Consider the following 19828-nt stretch of genomic DNA (forward strand, 5'->3'; position numbering starts at 1 on the left):
ATGTTAAAGAAGTAGATTGATTAAGAATCAAGGCTGGCTCCTGTTCCCAATTCTCTCCTCTCTCATTGGAAAGCACATTTAGGAACCTCAGTTCCTCTTTACAAAGATGATGATAACTGCCTCATGAGGTTCTGATAAGAATACAGTGAGGTGAGGACTACTTGTTTATATAAAAATGAATGATGCCCTAGCTGGTTTGGCTCAGTGGATAGAGCATCGGCCTTCGGACTGAAGGGTCCAAGGTTCGATTCCAGTCAAAGCCACATGCCTGGGTTGTGGGCTTGGTCCCCAGTGGGGGGCGTGCAGGAGGCAGCCGGTCAATGACTCTCTCTCATCGTTGATGTTTCTGTCTCTCTCTCCCTCTCTCTCTGAAATCAATAGAAATATATATATTTTTTAAAAAGAAAAGAAAATGAATGATAAGCTTTTGTATTCATACCCTGCCTGATTCTCCAAAAGGCTTGACAGCTCAAAATAAATTAGATGGTTCTTAGCTCAGGTGTTGGGACCCAGTGGTGTGTGGAGGTCAGCGTGAGAGAGATGTGGCATTGCAGTGCTGAGCACACAGCCCCCTCCACAGGTCATGGTCAGAGACCAATCGAAATCCCTGTGATCTTGAGACTGTCACATACGTGAATGTGTGTAATAGAGAGAAGAAAAGATCTCAAACAATTAACTGAAGCCAAATATAATGTCTAAGCCATGGAAAAGATAGATTGTATAGGAATTTTAAAACGTGGTGGAACAAGAGCACAAAGGCTATAGTGCCAGATGCTTACTAAATTTCGAGCATCAATTTGGTTCTAAGTTTGATGAGCCAGAGTAGAAGGGGAAGTGTGGCGAGTTACATAAAATTTACATTGACCATGAAAAGACAAGCAAGCCATTCCCCAGGGAAAACGAGTCCTATTAAAAAGGAGAGAAATATCTTACATGGATCTTACTGTAAGGATTGTTAATGCAGAGGATGAAGTCCTGAACCCCATTTATAAGTGTGATAGTGAGTGCCCATGGCAGTTTCTGCAGTGCAATCAGAGGGCCGAATGTGAGACCGAACTCAGTACAACACACAGTACATGATGGTTTAGTCCAGTGGTTCTCAACCTTCCTAATGCTGCGACCCTTTAATACAGTTCCTCATGTTGTGGTGACCCCCAACCATAAAATTATTTTCGTTGCTACTTCATCACTGTAATTTGGCTACTGTTATGAATCATAATGTAAATATCTGATATGCAGGATGTATTTTCATTGTTACAAATTGAACATAATTAAAGCATAGTGATTAATCACAAAAACAGTATGTAATTATATATGTGTTTTCCGATGGTCTTCGGCGACCCCTGTGAAAGGGTCGTTCGACCCCCAAAGGGGTCGCGACCCACAGGTTGGTGACCCACAGGTTGAGAACCGCTGGTTTAGTCTTATTTGGGGACAAAACCTGGAATTTCTAGAGCAGAAGTTCTTAGCCTGGGATCCATAATTCCTTCAGCATTTATGAACCTCCTGAAATTATGTACAAAATTTTATATGTATGTGCATTTTTATGAAATAAATGCCTATGTCTTTCATCATATTCTATAGAGTCTGTAATACAAAATATATATATATATGGTTAAGGGCCAGTGATCTCCTGCAGCAGTGGTTCTCACAGTATGGTTTCCAAACCAACTGCATCAGCAGCACTCAGAAGCTTGTTAGAAGTGCATATTCCTGCTGTATACCTGAAACTAATATAAAATAATATTGAATGTCAACTGTAATTGAAAATTCAAAAAAAAAAGAAAGAAATCAAATTCTGTGGCCCCACCTCCAAACTACGAGTCAAAAACTCTGGGGATGGCCTCCAGCTATCTGTTGAAAAGTCCTTTAGGTGACCTCTGAAGTTTGAGGACCACTGCTCAGAGGCATGTCCTTCGGACTGACCCCCTTGTTAATCAGTTTCTACAAGTGAAAACAGGAGACAGCTCAAGACAATAGTCTTTGTCAAGGACCCGCAATGTGGGGTATTCTGCGTTGTTGAATAAGAGCATAAACATTTTAAAAATTACCTGAATGGGTTGAGATTTTTTTGTGAAAGATGTGGAAGCCTAAATAGAAGTCTTGCCTCAATAAACAGCCCTCCCATTGCCACATGGCGGCCTGAAGAAATCAGAAAATGAGCAAGGAAGGTCCTAAAGTTTCTTGCCTTCTTTGTTTCTCAAAGATGTGGTACATGAACTGTCACATGAGAGTCAGTGAGAATGCTTGTTAGAATGTCTAAGCCTCACTCCAGACTTAAATCACACAAGGGAGCAGGAATGTCTATTTACAGTTCCCTATATACAGTTACACCATAATGTTTGAGACCACAATGATAAACCATCATCCAGAGTTTTTTATCCTAAAAATTATTTGGAGCAGGATAGGTAGCCCTAACCCCCATTATCATTATTAGTGTGCCACGGAACGTGGGCTGTGGGCCAGAAGCCTGGCTCCAGGTTGTGGTTTGCCCTCATGACATTGTGATCTGAGACCACAGTCAACCTGCCAGTGCATTTCTTCTCTGATCAGCAGAATGGCTTTCATCGTAACATGGGATTGCTTCTCTTACACGATTAGTTTGAGAATTGAGTCAAATATTACACATGTGAAAGCACTTTGAGAGAAGGAAATTACGTATAGACTTTGGTTTTGGTTTGTTTCTCTTTACTATCCAGACTCAGTTTTCTCATTTACAAAATGAAAAGTTTGGACTAGAATAAATAACCTTTCAGGCCCCATTGATGATTGGTATTTTATGAAATACTTCACCCATAAAACTGTAAATATTGTCAATGCACAGTATACCTTTTAGTTGAAAATATGTAGATATTCCCCCATTTTTCTCCATTCTCATCCTTTTCTTAACTTTTTTCAACTTGACATTTAATATCATTTTCTACTAGTGGCCCGGTGCACAAATTTGTGCACATTGAAAGGAAATTAATTAGAAGAAATATTTTAATATCTCTATTCACCCTTTCTCTATAACAGAAGTGTCAACCAAATTCACAATCAACAATGACAGATCAAAACACACACGTGCAATTGGCGCCAGAGAGAGCTTTAAATATATAGATAAACTTGCTTAATTAGACCTGCTTTCTGATTTAGCTAAACTTTTTCCAGCCCAGTGAAGCACCCCAACTTCTCTTTCAGGTAATTGTCAGCAACACAGCAGTAAATATCAACACAAAGCAGATTATTATTGTAAATCACGCAGGGAGAACAAAGGGCAAAATATTTAACTATAACAGTGTTTGATTATATTCTGCACAGTGAGAAAACCTGAAGTCATTTTCAAGGTCCACCATTTCTTACTTTTCAGTCGGGTCAAGTTTCTAAGCTTTCTAATTCTCCGTTTTCTAGCTAATGAAAAGAAAATAGGATTCTACCAAGTCTCCTATCTACCTACTCCAGGATTTCTGTGGGGATCAAATGAGATGAAGCACGGAAAAATGCTTCACAGACATTTGGTTAAAGTGTAAAATGTTTGTACCTGGCTATAAAGCAAGTCAGGTTCTTGGGCTAAAGAAACTCCAAGGAGGCTAGTCACTAGGGAGAGGAAGCTGGACGTTGCTACATGATGTCATTACCCAGTGCCCACAGTGACTGTTTCCCGGCTGGGCTGGGCTGTGGGCCACATTTTGTGCCATGGAGTCTTGGCAGCGTTGGCTGCGATTTGGTGGGATGCCACTCTGGGGTGGTGGCAGGGACAGTGTCCCACTTGGGGGAAGCCGAGTGTTGCTTTGTGGGCACCAGGTCCATGGTGCTTTTTCTCTGTAAATGGCCAGTGCGTGTCACAGCAGCTCCTGCTTTGAACGTCTGCCCCCTGGTGGTCAGTGCGTGTCATAGTGACCAGTCGAATGGTCGGACACTTAGCATATTAGCCTTTTATATATATAGATTAGTTTCAGGTGTCCAGCATAGTGGTTAGACATTTATACAATTTATGAAATGATCTCTCCAATAAGTCTAGTACCCACCTGACATCATACATAGTTATTACAATATTATTAACTATATTCCCTATGCTGCACCTTACATCCCTGTGACTGGTTTGTAACTACCAATTTGCACTTCTTACTCCCTTCATCTTTTTCGCCCAACCCCCCCAACTCCTCTCCCTTCTAGCAACCATCAGTTTGTTCTCTGTATCTATGAGTCTGTTTCTGTTTAGTTTGTTTGTTTTGGTCTTTTGATTCCACATATAAGTGAAATCATATGGTATTTGTCATTCTCTGTTACTTCTTTCACTTAGCATAATATCCTCTAAGTCAGCGGTTCTCAACCTTGGCTGCACATTAGAATCACCTGGGAATCTTTTTTTAAATCCTGATTTCTGGGCCTCATCCTCCGGAAATTCTCTTTCTTTGTTACTAATGTTGTGGCCTCACCCCATAACAAAGAAACAGAATTTCCGGAGGATGAGGCCCAGAAATCAGGATTTTTAAAAGATTCTCAGGTGATTCTAATGTGCAGCCAGGGTTGAGAACCACTGCTCTAAGTTCTTCCATGTTGTTGCAAATGATAAGATTTCATTCTTTTTTATGGCTGAATAATATTCCTACACACACACACACACACACACACACACATACCACATCTTCTTTCCTTATGAAATTAATTTGACAGAATCTTCCTGTGCAGGCTCAACTGACTTTCTACTGTATTTCTCTAACTCTTTTTGCTGTTTGTCTAACCCTCTTTTTTTATCTTAAAACTTCTGATGTTTATTACATATATTAATTTTGGATAAAGAAAATTGTTGATGGGGGAGGGTTGGGAGAGGTCAATGGAGGAAAAAGGAGGCGTGTAATACTTTCAACAATAAAAATTTTTTTAAAAAAAGAACAAAAAACAAACAAAAAATGTTGACATACCATAAAGGTTGTTTATATAATGAAACCTGACACAAAATAACACTTAAAATACTACATTTGCTTGGGGTTTTAAAGAATTTTTTGGTTTATGTATTGCATAATATGTGAATAGGAAGTAGAAGCATATTCAACATGTTTTAAATGATTACTAATGTTCCTTAGTGCCCTGACTATGATTTATGCCAAAAAGTTTCTGGGCAAAGGCAGCACAGTACTACCGGGTACATTTACACAAGAGAGCAGTGGGATCCGGAAGTCATTGAGAATCGAAGGAAAAAAAAGAAAGAAGCCCATAAAGAAGGAAGAGGAGAAGAGGAAGGGGAAGAAGAGGAAGAGCAAGAAGAAGAAGAGGTAATATCCCGGTACCATATACTGTACTTTTTAACATTCATGAGAATTACATTAAATGGTCGCATGGCTAACAGAAAATAGCAGATATTATATAAAATAATAATAGGATAATAAGTATGATATTGAACATTTTCAGGTCTTGGGCTGAGAACTTTTACATGTGTTCTTCCCGCTGCCTTGAAATATGATTTTCCAGAAATCTGTGTGGCTCTCTCCCTCATTTCCTTCTGGGTTCTACTCAACTATTACTTCTTCAAGGAACTCTTCCATGACCACCTGATTAAAATAGCACCTTCTCCCATTAGTCTCCCTTCCCTCTATCCTGTATTATCTTTCTTCCTCGTACTGAACACCACCTAACCTGTTATATGTTAATTTGTCTACTTGTTTATGCTCTTTATGCCCCAACTGGAATGCATGGTCCATTATCCCCAGCGACTTAGTTGGTTTTATTCACTTTAGTATTTCAAGTTCCAAGAGCTGCTTGCACATAGTGGGCACCCGATCAGTCTTTACTGAATGAGTGAATGAATGAACTAGTAGCTCAGGTTTTCGGAGGAAATCTAATTTCTTTATTTTGTCTCTAAAAAGATGATGTTCTTTCCCTGCTGTTCCATACTCATTGAGAAGTACAAAGACATTACTAAATACCAAAGTCAACCTCAAGTTTTATTCCATCTGATAAGGGACCCATACGGTGTTTAATCTCTGTTAAATAAAAATCCTCAGACTTTAATTTTCCCTTCTGTCTGCTTCTCACACCAAAATGGCATCTAGATGTAAGGAGGGAGGGATGTGGCTTATAAATTAAATAATCATTAACATAAAGATATTTAAAATCTTTTATTTTCCATTTAGGCATTTATTGCCGAAATGCAGGTGGTGGCTGAAATTCTTCAACATTTAGTTCAGAGGCCAGAGGATTATATGGAAAATATTGAGAACATCGTTAAACTTTATAAGGATATGATTCTTCATGCTTTAGAAGTAAGAACAAGATATATTGCTAAAAATGGGAATATAGATATTTGTATTCTATCACTAGTTAAATAGCTCTCACACTTATTCACCCCCACATGTCATCTTTCTGGTTCTCCTCCACTTGAATTTGGTAGAATGCTATTAGAATAAGGCTTCCTTCCCAAAGGCTGTTTCACAAAACAATATTATTTTACTCTTACAAAGCATCAGTGTTGCTGAAACATGGTAAATGAACTGCATTTTTTCAAAAGTTATTAGGGGATTCATATATGGTTGGAGATTGGAAAACCCATGCTAACAGACTATTTTTGTGAAATCATTTTCCATCTGTAATTTATGGGTTTGTCAAAACAAATGTACACTTAAGGTACATCTTTTATTCTAAAGTTTATTTAAATTGCAATCTAAAGAAGCATTACCCCCAGATTGGTTTCTGTGAGTATCCTATTCAAAGTTGGTTATATGTAAACATGATAAAGCCATCATTTTTGTAATTATTTAGCATTAAAAATATGATTACTAAGATTACAATTATGTGAAAAACATATTTTATAGGCCAAAAACCCAGGGGAGATAGCCAAATTGTGTTGAAAATTTATTCAACAAGAATAAATTTATTAAACTTGGGTATTTGGCTAGACATCATGCTAAGCAACAACAAAAATAAATAAAAAACAAGTCTTCAAGTTGCCTCTTCCCATCGGATAGAGAAACTAAAATAATTTGTTTTATGCTGTTTTATACTCTTCATATATTTTAAAGACAAATATGTGGATCATTTTAATTCTCATGATCTACCCCCCAAAATGAGAAATTTAATTGTTTCTCCTGTATATCTTTTATTCCTCTCCTCCTCCTCTCTGTCCATGGCCTTTATTATTATTATTTTTTTTTTTTTTTGTCCATGGCCTTTAAACTTAGCTTCTTAACAGCCATTTACATATCTATGTGTAATATTCTTTCCTCCTGCGTAGTCCTTAGCACATTGCAGGCGGATCACAAGCATTCTCGTGTTTTCATATGACACAGTGTTTTACATAAAGGTTAAAGGCACGTCTTAAAATTAAATACCCATTGCATTTTGAAGTTATTTATTACATGTTGTTACAAGCTAATTTCTTTTTAAAGTATGATACTTTGTAAAACGTTTTTTGTACTCATTCAATAGAAACTTATCTGGCCGCTGAGTAAAGCTAGCAATAAAACTACTGGTGCACAATGTGTTAAGTGAAATAAAGTATAATTAAAATCAGATTCAGAAAATTAGAAAACTGTATTTACAGAGGAAAATAAGCAGAGCTAGTCTCTTCAAGGGTTGGGACAAGGTCTTACATACTAGCATCCCCGATGCCCAGTGCAGTGCCCAAAGAATGGCAAGTGGTAAATGCTTAACACATGTTCAGCCAAACAAGTGATGAGATCACAAAGGGAAAAAATGATAGCTTCAATTTCATTACATGTAAGACTTCGAGAAATAAAAAAATTAAAAACCTTACTCAAAAGATAACCTGGAAATATACCCACATCAATTATGAAAAAGTCATAGAAATGATTTTTCTTAACCTGTAAGTTCTCACCCTTCTGAGATAAATAGACCACAAATATGAGCAGACAGTTCACAAAAATGAAAGACAAAAGAGTAACAGGCCTTTCAAAATTTTTTAGCTTCTCTGAGTATGAAGAAATGCTAATCTGAATAATGAAGTATCATTTTCATGATCAAATTTTAGAAGATGAACAAGGAATAAGACTTCCTAATGCTAGTGAGAATATGGTAAAGCAAACACCCATACCCTGCTGAAAGGAATAGAAGTCAGTATGGTCATTTTGAATAGCTTGAGCACTGACAACAACATACATTATGTCATGTGTGACACAATTTAGACTTCAAGATTTCCTCATAGAATATTAAGATTCTGCTCTTGTATTCAGTTTTCCCAATGATCCTAGATTATAAGGTTTCTTTTCTATTATCTGTAGGAAATAATGGCTGAACACAATCCCCAGTATTTCATTGAGCTTGATGGAAATAAGCCCCCAGAGGACCTCTTTAATGTGAGTGCAATTTTTAATAAAAATATCCCACAGTTTAGAAAATCAAAAAGTTGTTGACTGGCTTGTACTTATTTTAACAAACATCAGAAAGATATTTACATGTTTAACCATTTATTGTTTGAAACATTTATTTTGACACTTAAAAATTTGGTGTTGTATTTATTCATTTTGTTTATATTAAAATCAAAACTACACTTAAATCTAAAATCTCTGTATGGCAAAAATTGCCTCAAAGAAAAGTTAAAGCAAATAGCAGCAATAAGCTCATGATGATGCTCAACATGAGTCATTAGAGAAATGCAAAACAAAGCCATAATGAAATACCATTTCACACCCACTGAGACAGCTGAAATTAAAAAACAACAACAAAAACAGGCACTAACCAGTGTTGGCAAGGTTGTGGGAAGATTGGAACCCTCATACATTGCTGTTGGGGTTGTAAATTGGTGTGGCAGAAGGGCAGAAGCTAGTCTGGTGAGAGATAATCTGAAATTATTTGAAAATTGAAAGTCTAAGGATGAGCAGCTGGAAGGATGGATTTGACGTTACTGAGAGGGGAAGACTGGGAGGAGTGCGTTTGAGTTAGAGTGGGTGTGTGTAGTGGGTCATGAGTTTTATCTTGCATGTTTAAAACTGAGGTGACTATTAGATATCTGTGAGATAATAGAAAATATATATGGGTCTCTGCACAGAGACCAAATATATATGGTTCCTGGCACAGAGTTCCCAAATGCTTGTAGTTTCCTAAGAGATAAGAGCACTAGAAGCATCTTTGATTCTTTTGAGGTGACTCCAAGTCAGCTCCTGGATGGCCTCTGGATGGTGGATGGGCACCTGAAGGACTAGTTTGTTAAAGGACATGATAAAGGATACAGATGAACGGCCAGATGAAGAGATACATAGGGTGGGGTCTGAGAGGGTCCCGGAGCTTCTGTCCCCGTGGAGTTGGGGGGTGTCAACCTCCTGGTGTAGACATGCTCGCCAACCTGGAAGCCCAGGCCTCATACTGTTGGGATTTGATGGAGGCTTTTTTGCATAGGCATGACTAATTAATAGCTCTGTTTTAGCCCATCTCCCTTCTCTGGAGGGTAAGGGATGAGCTGAAAATTCCAAGCTGCTCTTACCTTTCTCTCACATCCTACATTCAATCCATCAAGCATCCACAGCAGGCTTCTGCTTCAAAATGTATTCAAAATTTGAGTACTTTTTGCGACACACTTTCCTCAATTCGAAGGCAGAAACTCCAGTAGGTCTGGTTGAAACTTGCCAAGCCTGTTAAGGCCCCATTTGGCATGGGACCCTAGCCCTTCTGCCCACATTCCACTGGCCAAAACAAGTTCCATGGAGAAGCTCAACACCAATGGGATAGGGAGTGTCCTTTATCCAACATGAACTAGGGAACAAGCAAGGGAAGGGAGGGGAGGGTGAACTGTGAACTCACAATACAATCTACCACAGATTACCATGTACCATCAGGACTTTGTCTACCTCACCCTCTCTCATCTCAGACTCTATGTTTCAAATTCTTCCACCGAGTGTCTGTATTAGTTGCTTAGTGCCGCCATAACAAAGTACCATAAACTAGGTGGTTTAAAATGACAGGAATTTATTCTCTCAGAGTTCCAGAGGCCAGAAGTCCAAAATCAGCATGTTGGCAGGGTCATGCTCCCTCCAAAGCCTCTAGTGGAGGATCCATCCTTGCCTCTTCTGCCTTCTGGTAGCCCCAGGCCTCCCTTGGCTTGTGGCAGCATAACTCCAACGTCTGCTTCTGTCTTCACATGGCTGTCTTCCCTCCGCCCGAAGAAGTCCCGTAGAGCTAGACCTCTAAGGACATGAATATTTGAGGACCAGAGGGAGGACTGTTATGGGTTGAATTGTGTCCCCCCAAAAAGATATGTTGAGGTCTTAACCTCATATGAATGTGACTTTATTTGGAAATAGGATCTTTTCAGATATAATCAAGTTAAGATGGGGTCATACTGAAGTGCAGTGAGCCCTATTGCAATGTGACTGGTGTCCTTATAAGAGAAGAGACTCAGACACACAGGGAGAAGTTGGCTATGTGACAACAAAGGCAGGGATTGGAGTGATGCATCTATAAGCCAAGGAGCACCATAGATTACCAGCAAACAACCAGAAGCTAGGAAGAAGCAAGGATGTATTCTACTCATGAGCTCGTCACTTTTTCAGAATATTTGAAATCCTCAAATGCCAGTTTGAACAATGTATTTAAAGATCTGTTCCTTCAATTTAGACGGTCATAGAGCGACTTAAATATCTGAACCTAAGAAGAGCAGCTGTTTTAACTAAACTTCAGAGTGCAGAGGAAGAACTGAATGATGCAATGGACAATGTAAGTTATTTTTAACTGTTTGAAAGTGAACCTTCTTACTATATTTTGTTACCTTAATTTGTATCCAAGGTTTAAAAGGAGTTTCGGAATGCCTCTTCTAAAAATGAATTTGATTTCTGGGAAGAAGCTGTAATATTATCACAATATTCTTATAGACACCAAACACAACAAAAGTTATGAAACAAAGAAAAACAATAAAAGCAGAACAACCAAATCACAGGAATAATGAGAAAGAAGAAACCAAGTTCACTTTTAAAATTTTGCAGCACCAGAGAAAGCAGAGACATAAAAGCCCTGAACTCTATAAGCACTCATTCATTTCTTCAATCATTCAACCAGCATTTTGGAATAATTGCTGTGTTCCAGGTACTGATGTACTGTGCATATGATGGTGATCAAATTATAAATTCTAAGTGCTAAGGGGGCCACAGGGCTTTAACTGGAGATTTAATCCTACTGGAAAGTTCAGTTTCCCCTATATGAATGGAAATTAAAAAACAAAACACCTGAATTTTAAATAGATGATATAATTCAAATAAAGCAATCTTTGAAGGAAAGTCCTTATGTTATCCTGTGACATGTAATCCCTAGATCTTCACGGGTAAACATAGCTGGAATATGTGCTGGGACTTCGGTAAACAAACTGGTGCTGAAAGGGAAGACAGGGCCTGAGGAGCACAGAGGCTGTGTTCTGAGCTCCCTCTTTGAGGTCATCAATGAAGGAAAAATTTAAAGGACCCATAAAACTGGAAGAATTTCCCAGCCGGAAAGGTTGTCCTTAGAAATTATTGCCTAAGTTTATAGTTCATATGATATATGACTAAGGATGCCTGCCCTCTCTTTCACAAAAGGGCAGAAGTTGTGACTGTGTACAATGGAGTCACTATTTATATGCCTCAAGCCGTGTTTCTCCCTGGCAGTCCAGACCACCTCCAAAGAGTCACCTGGGAAGCTTATCGCAAATACAGATTCCGGAGGCCCACATCCCAGAATGACTGAACCAGAATGTCTGTCTGTCTAGGTGGGAACTGGGAATGTATTTTTACAACATCCAGAGAAGATGTCTATCCCCGCTTAAGTTTGAGGAACCCCACTTTAAAGTTTGGGACACTCAAGAACCCTGGCTTATCATGCTTGATAAATCTTGAAGTTTCTGCACGTTTTGAAGGACTTTAGATGGATGCCCTTCAGCTAAAGGCAGGTGAACTTTAGAAAATCAATATAAAGGAGTTGGATATAAAGGACTTAAATCTCCAAAGGTGATTTATAAATGGCTAATAAACACACGAATAGACTCTCAAATCACTAGTCATTAGGGAAATACAAATCAAAACTCCAAGATTACCACCATTAAGTATTAAAAAGTACATATATGTATGTGTGTCCAAGAAATGGAAAATAACAAGTATTGTCAAGGATGGTGCAGCTCCTGTGTAAAACAGTTTGGCATTTTCTCAAAATATTAAACATAAATTTACCCTAAGAACCAGAAATTTTACTCCTGTGGATGTACCCAAAAGAAGTGAAAGCAAGGACTCAAACAGGTGTTTGTACACCAATATTCAGAGCAAATAGCAAGGAGGTGAAACAACCCAGATGTCTATCAATGGACATGTGGCTAAACAAAGTGTGGTATGTAGACACAATGGAATATTATTCAGTCTTAAAAGGAAATTAAATTCTGATACATGCTAAAACATCGATGAACCTTGAAAACATTTGTGCTGGCAAAATGAGCCAGAAACAGAAGACAGATACTGTGTAATTACTCTTGGGCACCTACCAGTGGTTGGCAAACTGCGGCTCGGCAAACCGTGGGTCGCGAGCCACATGAGGCTCTATGGCCCCTCGAGTGTGGCTCTTCCACAAAATACCGACTTCTGCGCATGGGCCATGAAGTTTCAATCGCACTGTAGGTGCGTGCCTGCACATGGTATTTTGTGGAAGAACCACACTCAAGGGGCCACAGAGCCGCATGTGGCTCGCGAGCCGTGGTTTGCTGACCACGGACCTAGACTAGCAAATTCAAAGGGGCAGGACGTAAAACAGAGATTGCGAGGGGCTGCGGGGAGAAGGAGAAGGGGAAATTACTGTTTAACAGGTGCCGAGTTTCTGTTTGGGTTTTTGAAAAAGCTCTGGAAATGGAGAGTGGTGATAGTTGCACAACATTTTGAGTGTATTTAATGACACTGCATTGTACACTTAATATGGTAAAAATGGTAAATTTTAGGTTATATATGATTTACCACAGTTAAAAAAAATTTTTTAAACCAAAAACATCCTTGCAGATTCTACTGTGCAGCCAGGGATGGGAACCACTGGCATAAAGGGGTGAGAGGCACAGGACCTCAGTGTGAACTGGCACCTGCTGGCGAAGAGTGTGAGGGCTGAAATGTTTGATGCGCTGTGAGAGAGGAGTGGGGTGGGGTTGGGGGTGGGCGTGAGAGTTTGTGGTGGGAGGAAGGGCAGGGCAGGCTGGCATCTGGCACAGTAGACAGTGACAGGACCGGTTTTCAAATCAGACAGATTTGGATTCCAGATCGACAGCCTACCAGCCTGTGACTTTGCTTAACCTTACCTTTTGTTCAATTGTTTGAAAAAGGGGGGCTATCCCCTACCACATGGTGTCATTATAAGTATTATATAAAATGACGCTTGTAAAATGCCTAAAACCAACAGTAATACTCAAAATAGCTAACATCTATATTGAAGGGGCAAGGCTGGCTTCGTGGGCTAGCGACCTGTGCGGTCACATGAGCCCCATGCTTAGAAGGGCCCCACAATTAGTTTAATGCTGAGCTGTCAGTCTTGAAATGTTTAATCACTTTAGAACAAAGGCTCTGCATTTTTATTTTGTGCTGGGCCCAGCAGGTTAGCTGAGCTGTGCAGGGTCATTCCCCCAATCACAGCAGAGCTGGCAGCAGCGCTGAAGAGCCGCGGCTGTGCCAGGCATTAACCGGGCAGCTGCTGGATCATGGCAGGGTCCAGAGGTTCCACAGCTAGAGGCTCAGGAGGCGAGCTTGAGTGTAGTGGCTGTAACTGTTGACTTTCCTGTGCCTCCTCTCACCATGGCTGGGTCTGGGGTCCCTCTTACAAGATCCTCTGGCCGAGTCTCTCCAAATATGAAGCCTCTGGTTGCAGGAGAGGTGGTGGTGGTGGGGCTGAGGGACAGAGTTGGCTGACTCAGAGTGAGATGGAGAGTGGCGTTGGCCACTAGCACCTCCTTTTAAAGATCTGCGGCCAGTCTCCCTATCTTCTGCTGTCCATTCCCCGTCTTCGGAGGTGCCTAGTGTCAACAGGTCATGAGCTTCTGGAGGATTCTGAAGAGTGAATGAACTGGATCCTTGTTGTCCCCACCCCCACCCCTCCCACACACACCCATCCCTGTCGCCACACTGAGCCTTTAGCTTTTTCTGATCTAAGTCAGCGACCACTCATCCATCTGCTTTCTAGCTACAAAAATGTGAGGCCGTGGAGGGTCAGCTATCACTTCCCCTGGTCTCTTCTCCCAGTCGGTGTCCTCGTGAGTTTATTCCTGTGTTCATTCCCCTGCTGTCATTTTCACGAGGCTTTAGGGAAGCATCAAGCACAAATGCATGTTATCTGCCTTGTTAAGCAGAGGGAGTCTGATAGTGTTTAAGACTCTAACATCCAGCTTATTTGAAAGCTCATCTTCTGGTAGCCCCTCAGCACCTGTACACACGTGGCTTCAGAAACATGGTCGGCTATTAAAACATTTTTCCCAAGTTGGGACAGGAAATAAGGATGATAAGGAAAGAGTGACTGCCTCCTGACTGGTCCGAGTACATCTCAGTCCCTAGCTCATCTGTGGATTCCGTGGAGAAGGGGCGGGGAGAGGGAGGGCCACCAACAAGGTTCTCAGTGTCATGTAGCTCCCCTATGCATTGGCAGTTTCCTTTGTCCTTAGCTACTTCTCCAAGCCTTCAGGTGGGGACACTCATGCAACATATCTGTACTGTGCCTGCTTCTCTGCCCTGGGATGCGGCAGTGGTCCAGGCAAGACCATAGCTCCCACTCTCATCTATCCTCCACAGTCAACTCTGGAGCAAGCAGCTAGTGTTCGATCCACATCTGAAGGTGGGAGGGAGCCAACGTGGACCCTGTCACCCTTGGCAGTTGCCCACCATGCCTTCTCTCCCCAGTTGTCTTGTCCCTGCTAAGGTAGCCCAAGGACAGTGAACCTTTCAGTAATCTGCAGCCTGTAGAGAAGTAGTTAACTTCTCTGGAGATCATCAACAGAAAGAATTGCTGAGGGCAACTTTACATTCTAGGAAGAGCTAAATAAATGCAAAAATAATTTGTATATAGCATCTTACTATTTAAAAACTTAGGTAAATTGACTAAGAATTTGGTACATTTTCAAATCTTTTCAATAATTTTTTCAGTATCTGTTTTCTGAAATCATAGAAAACGCTCTAGCTAGCTTATGCTCATTCTACCTTATAAGAGAAAATGCTCAGTAAAATTCAAACAAGGTCTTATAACAGAAATGAAAACTATATGCCTATTAAATTTTGGACAAGTACAGAATGGTTGCAATGAAGAAAAAAAGCCAAAATTTGCCTTCTAAATTTTTTCTTAGAAAGTTACAGCACTATCAAATAAGAAATAAAATAATGCCATTAATTTCAGCAAAACTTATGCCCACATATTTAATGTTTTTAATGTTTGTTTTTAATAGGATGAGCTGTTTCGTACTCTTGCATCTTATAAACTTATTGCACCAAGATATAGATGGCAGAGAAGCAGATGGGGACGCTCATGTCCTGTGACTTTAAAAGAAGGTAACATTTATCCAGGAATGGCTGACTTTTCTGTAAGGTAAGTAATAATTTTCAGAACTTAATTTCAAAACTTCCCCATATCTCTTTTCAGTTGTTTATGATTGTGGTATATTTTAAGTTTTCTAGGTAAAATGTACTGTCTGGCATCAGAAGAAACATTAAGAGCATTTTTATTGAACCCACGCCCCTATCTTCTTCCACCAATGCCTGCACCACCATTCAAAGTATTTGTATTTGGACCTCCATCTTCAGGGAAAACAACACTTTGCAATTTGCTTGCAGAACATTACAAAGGAAAGGTAGCTACTTAATCTAGCTAGCTGGCTAGCTTTCTACCTATTTAAACTTGATTATAATTTGTAGGATTTGTGAATTTGTAGGATTTGTACTGACTTTTCTTAATTTTACGCTGTCATTTGGGTCATTGTCCTTTGGGCTTGGAGTGGGAAAGGCATCCCCCTTGCTGTTCATTGTCGCTTCCAGACCATAGCCCCTCCCTGCTCCCCCAAAGCCCCAGATTTGACTGTTATGTCATACAGATGACACCACCCATTACCTCTCCTGGTTCCACGGGTCTCCTGGGTTATACCCCTCCTGCTCACCGTGGAGTGAATATGTGGACAGTTCTCTCCAACGTACTCACTCCTGTCATCATTCTTGGTGGTTTCAGTAATTACTAGGATGACCCTCCCAGCTCCCTGGCCTGCCAACTGCTTGACCTCCCCCCTCAGTGGCCTTGTTCTCCACATTCAGTAACTGAAGAGAAGTTGTGTTTAGCGTGGACCAGAGAGATAGCAGTGGAGGTAGGAAGAAGTGAGCAGATTTGGGATGTGATGTGAAGACAGAGCCAAAGCATTTGAGGAGGGATTGGTGTGTAGAGGAATGCTATGAAAGCCAGCATGGCGAGAGCATAGGGCGTGAAAGGAGGAGTGGCCCAAGATGAAGGTGGCTGAAGATGTAGTCAGAGCTATGCAGGGCCTAGGAAGGAGTCTGAATTTACTTTGAGTCCTGTTGAGTTCTTTTAAACACAGGGGTAACGTTTTCTCTTTGCTTTGAACTGTTTTATTGTAAAATATAACAAGCATACAGAAAAGTTGAAACTCACTGAACTATCACAAAACAAACCCCCATAGAGCCACCACCCAGGTCAAATAGAGAATGTTGCCAGCATCCCTGAAGGCCCCTCATGCCTCTTCCCAACACCAGTCCTCTTACTCCTCCACAAAGGGAACCTCTGCCCGGAACTTTATAGTGTTCACTTCGGTGCTTTTCTTTTATGGTTTTACCATGTAACTATATGTCCACATACCATAGGTTATTTTTACATGTGTTTCTTTATGGATGTAAACAGTTAATGTTATTTGTGCCTGGTTTCTTTTACTTAACGTTATGATTGTGATATGTACTGCATCTTATTTATGCATGGTGTTGCATATAGCTATATATTTTTTATTTTTATTGTTTTACTAGAGGCCCAGTGTATGAAATTCATGCACTTGGTGGTGGTGGTGGGGGGGGTCCCTCAGCCCAGCCTGCACCCGGCCTAAGCCGTCAGTCGGACATCTTTAGTGCTACTGCAGAGGCGGGAGAAGCTCCCACCACTGCTGATGCACTTGCCAGCTGTGAGCCCAGCTTCTGGCTGAGCAGCGCTCCCACTGTGGGAGTGCACTGACCACCAGGGGGCAGCTCCTGCGTTGAGCATCTGCCCCCTGGTGGTTAGTGCACATCATAGAAACAGGTTGTTCCGCCTTCGGGCCAAAACTGGCTCTCTGACACCCCCCAAGGGCTCCTTGATTGCTAGAGAGCACAGGCCAGGCCAAGGGACCCCACCGGTGCATGATCGGGGCCGGGGAGGGATGCGGGAGGTTAGCCAGCCAGGAGGGACCGCAGGAGGGCTCCAGGGCATGTCCAGCCCATCTTGCTCAGTCCCGATCAGCTGGACCCCAGCAGCAAGCTAACCTACCACCTGGTGGTCAGTGCATGTCATAGCGACTGGTTGACCAGTCAACTGTCTGCCCCCTGGTGGTCAGTGCATGTCATAGCAAGCAGTTGAGTGGCCTTAGTATATCATTAATATATTACACTTTGATTGGTTGAATGGCCAACTGGACGACTGGACACTTAGCATATTAGGCTTTTATTATATAGGATTGTATTATATTGATTGAATTATATTACAATTTGTTTATGCAGTTGAGTGTTAATAAAACTTGGGTTAACTCCAGTTTGGGGTATTAGGAATAATATTGCTCTAAACATTCTTATGCTTGTCTGTTAGTGTACACGTGCATATCTTTATATATTTTGGAGCTATATCTAGGGGTAAAATTTCTGGGACATGGGGATGTATGAATATATTCACTTTGTATAGGTAATGCCAACTGTTTTCCAAATTAGTTTTGCCAATTTATAATCCTGTCGGCAGTGTATGAGAGTTCTGTTAGTCCACATTCCTGCCAACTTTTGTTAGGTGCAGTCTTTCTAACTTTAGGCATTTTAACAGGTGTTTCTCACTGTGGTTTTAATTTGCACTTCTTTAATGACTTCTCTCATGTTTATTGACCATTCATATATTCTTTTTTAAAAGTATTTTTTCAAGTCTCTTGCCCATTTAAAAATTTTTTTGCATATTATCAGTAGGAGTTCCTTATATTGTCTAGATACAAGTCCTTTTTCTTTTTTATTGAATGTATTGGAGTTACATCAGTTAATAAAATTACATAGATTTAAGGTGCACAATTTCATAATACATCATTTGTATATTGTGTTGTGTGTTGACCATACAATTTTTTTTTCTTAATCTTCACCCAAGGACATGGTCAGAGAGAGAAAGAGAAGTAGAGAGGGAGGGAGGGAAGGAGGGAGGGAGGTAGAGAGGAAGGAGGGAGGGAGAGAGAAAACATCAATTGCTTGCCCTCTGTACATGCCCCCACTGGGAATCAAACCTGCAACCCAGGTATGTGCCCTGCCTGGGAATCAAACCAGTAACCTTTCAGTGCACAGGACGATGCTAAATCAACTGAACCACTTCTGCCTGGCTACAAGTTCTTTTTTTATTATAAGCATTATGGGTGTGTCCTATCATTGTGGTTTGGCCTTTCACTGCTTTAATGAAAAATGCATCATACTCTTTCATTTAAAGCTAGTCATTAAGTCCTGCCTACATGGAATGTGAGGGGAATTAGATTCCACCTTCTGTGGGGAGGAGTATTAAAGGATTTGTGGACATGTTTTAAAACCATCACAGTGTGTATCAGACAAAGGAATTACAATTTTAAAATATAAAGAGTTCTTAAAAATCAATATACAGAGGAAGCCGCAATGGAAAAAATATATAGCCAACAGACAATTTACAAAATAGATACAAATAGCCCTTAAGCGGAGAGATGACAAAAAACTAGAGATATGTCATGTCAGCTGTTAGAGTTGAAAGATCACTATTAACGACCCATTTGTGATTAGGATGGGGAAAAGTACGTTCTCATACACTGCTGCTAAGGGTCTAACCATTAGAGATGGTGATGGAAATATGTATAAAAGCCTAAAATCCATGCAGATCCTTTGAACTGTCAATTCTATTTTATAGAAACTATCAAAGAGATATACATAAGCCCTAGCCGGTTTGACTCACTGAATAGAGCGTCGGCCTGGGGACTGAAGGGTCCCAGGTTCGATTCCGGTCAAGGGCATGTACCTTGGTTGCAGGCACATCCCCAGTAGGGGGTGTGCAGGAGGCAGCTGATCGATGCTTCTCTCTCATCGATGTTTCTAACTCTCTATCCCTCTCCCTTCTTCTCTGTAAAAAAAATCAATAAAATATATATATATATTTTAAAAGAGTTATACGTAAGTATATTCATCATAGCCTAGTTTATAATATAAAAAACATATATACTTAAGTACATATTATTGGTATTTTAGTTAAATAACTTGTAATATATTTAGCTAATACAGTACTGCACATCCACTAAAAGTAATAGTATGAATGTATATTTATTGGTATGGAATAAAATAATATAAGATATTGAAGGAAAAGCAAAATGGAATCTAGAGGTATGAAAATATTATTTAAATTTAAAAGGCACGTAGAAATCTACTTGTAACAGTTAAATATGAAGAATATTACCTACCTGACGAAAGACTTACGTTCAGAATATATATAAAATTTTAATCCAATTTTTTAAATGGGCCAAAGTTGACACATGCTTAAAAAAAGAAGGTGAGTTACCAAGAAGTGCTAAAAAAGAAGCTCAAAATTACTAATGAGTGAGGCAATGTAAATTTAAACTACATCAAAGCCCTTCTTCAGACCCACTAGAATGGTTAAAATTTAAAAGATTCACAAACCAAGTGTTGGTGAGGATGTAGAGTAAATGCAA

At 40.2% G+C, this 19828-nt stretch overlaps 1 protein-coding gene across 1 annotated transcript in view; it reads left to right on the forward strand.

Moving 5' to 3' along the window:
- Positions 1-19828, forward strand: part of AK9 (adenylate kinase 9) — a 103058-nt gene that overhangs the window by 14309 nt on the left and 68921 nt on the right. The window contains exons 7-12 of the mRNA XM_036318314.1: positions 5067-5255; positions 6114-6242; positions 8217-8291; positions 10546-10644; positions 15347-15486; positions 15568-15748. Of these exons, the coding sequence (XP_036174207.1) occupies positions 5067-5255; positions 6114-6242; positions 8217-8291; positions 10546-10644; positions 15347-15486; positions 15568-15748 (813 nt within the window). The remainder of the gene's footprint in view (positions 1-5066; positions 5256-6113; positions 6243-8216; positions 8292-10545; positions 10645-15346; positions 15487-15567; positions 15749-19828) is intronic.

Source organism: Myotis myotis, unplaced genomic scaffold (assembly GCF_014108235.1).
Source record: "Myotis myotis isolate mMyoMyo1 unplaced genomic scaffold, mMyoMyo1.p scaffold_m19_p_7, whole genome shotgun sequence".
In the NCBI taxonomy this organism is placed as follows: domain Eukaryota; kingdom Metazoa; phylum Chordata; class Mammalia; order Chiroptera; family Vespertilionidae; genus Myotis; species Myotis myotis.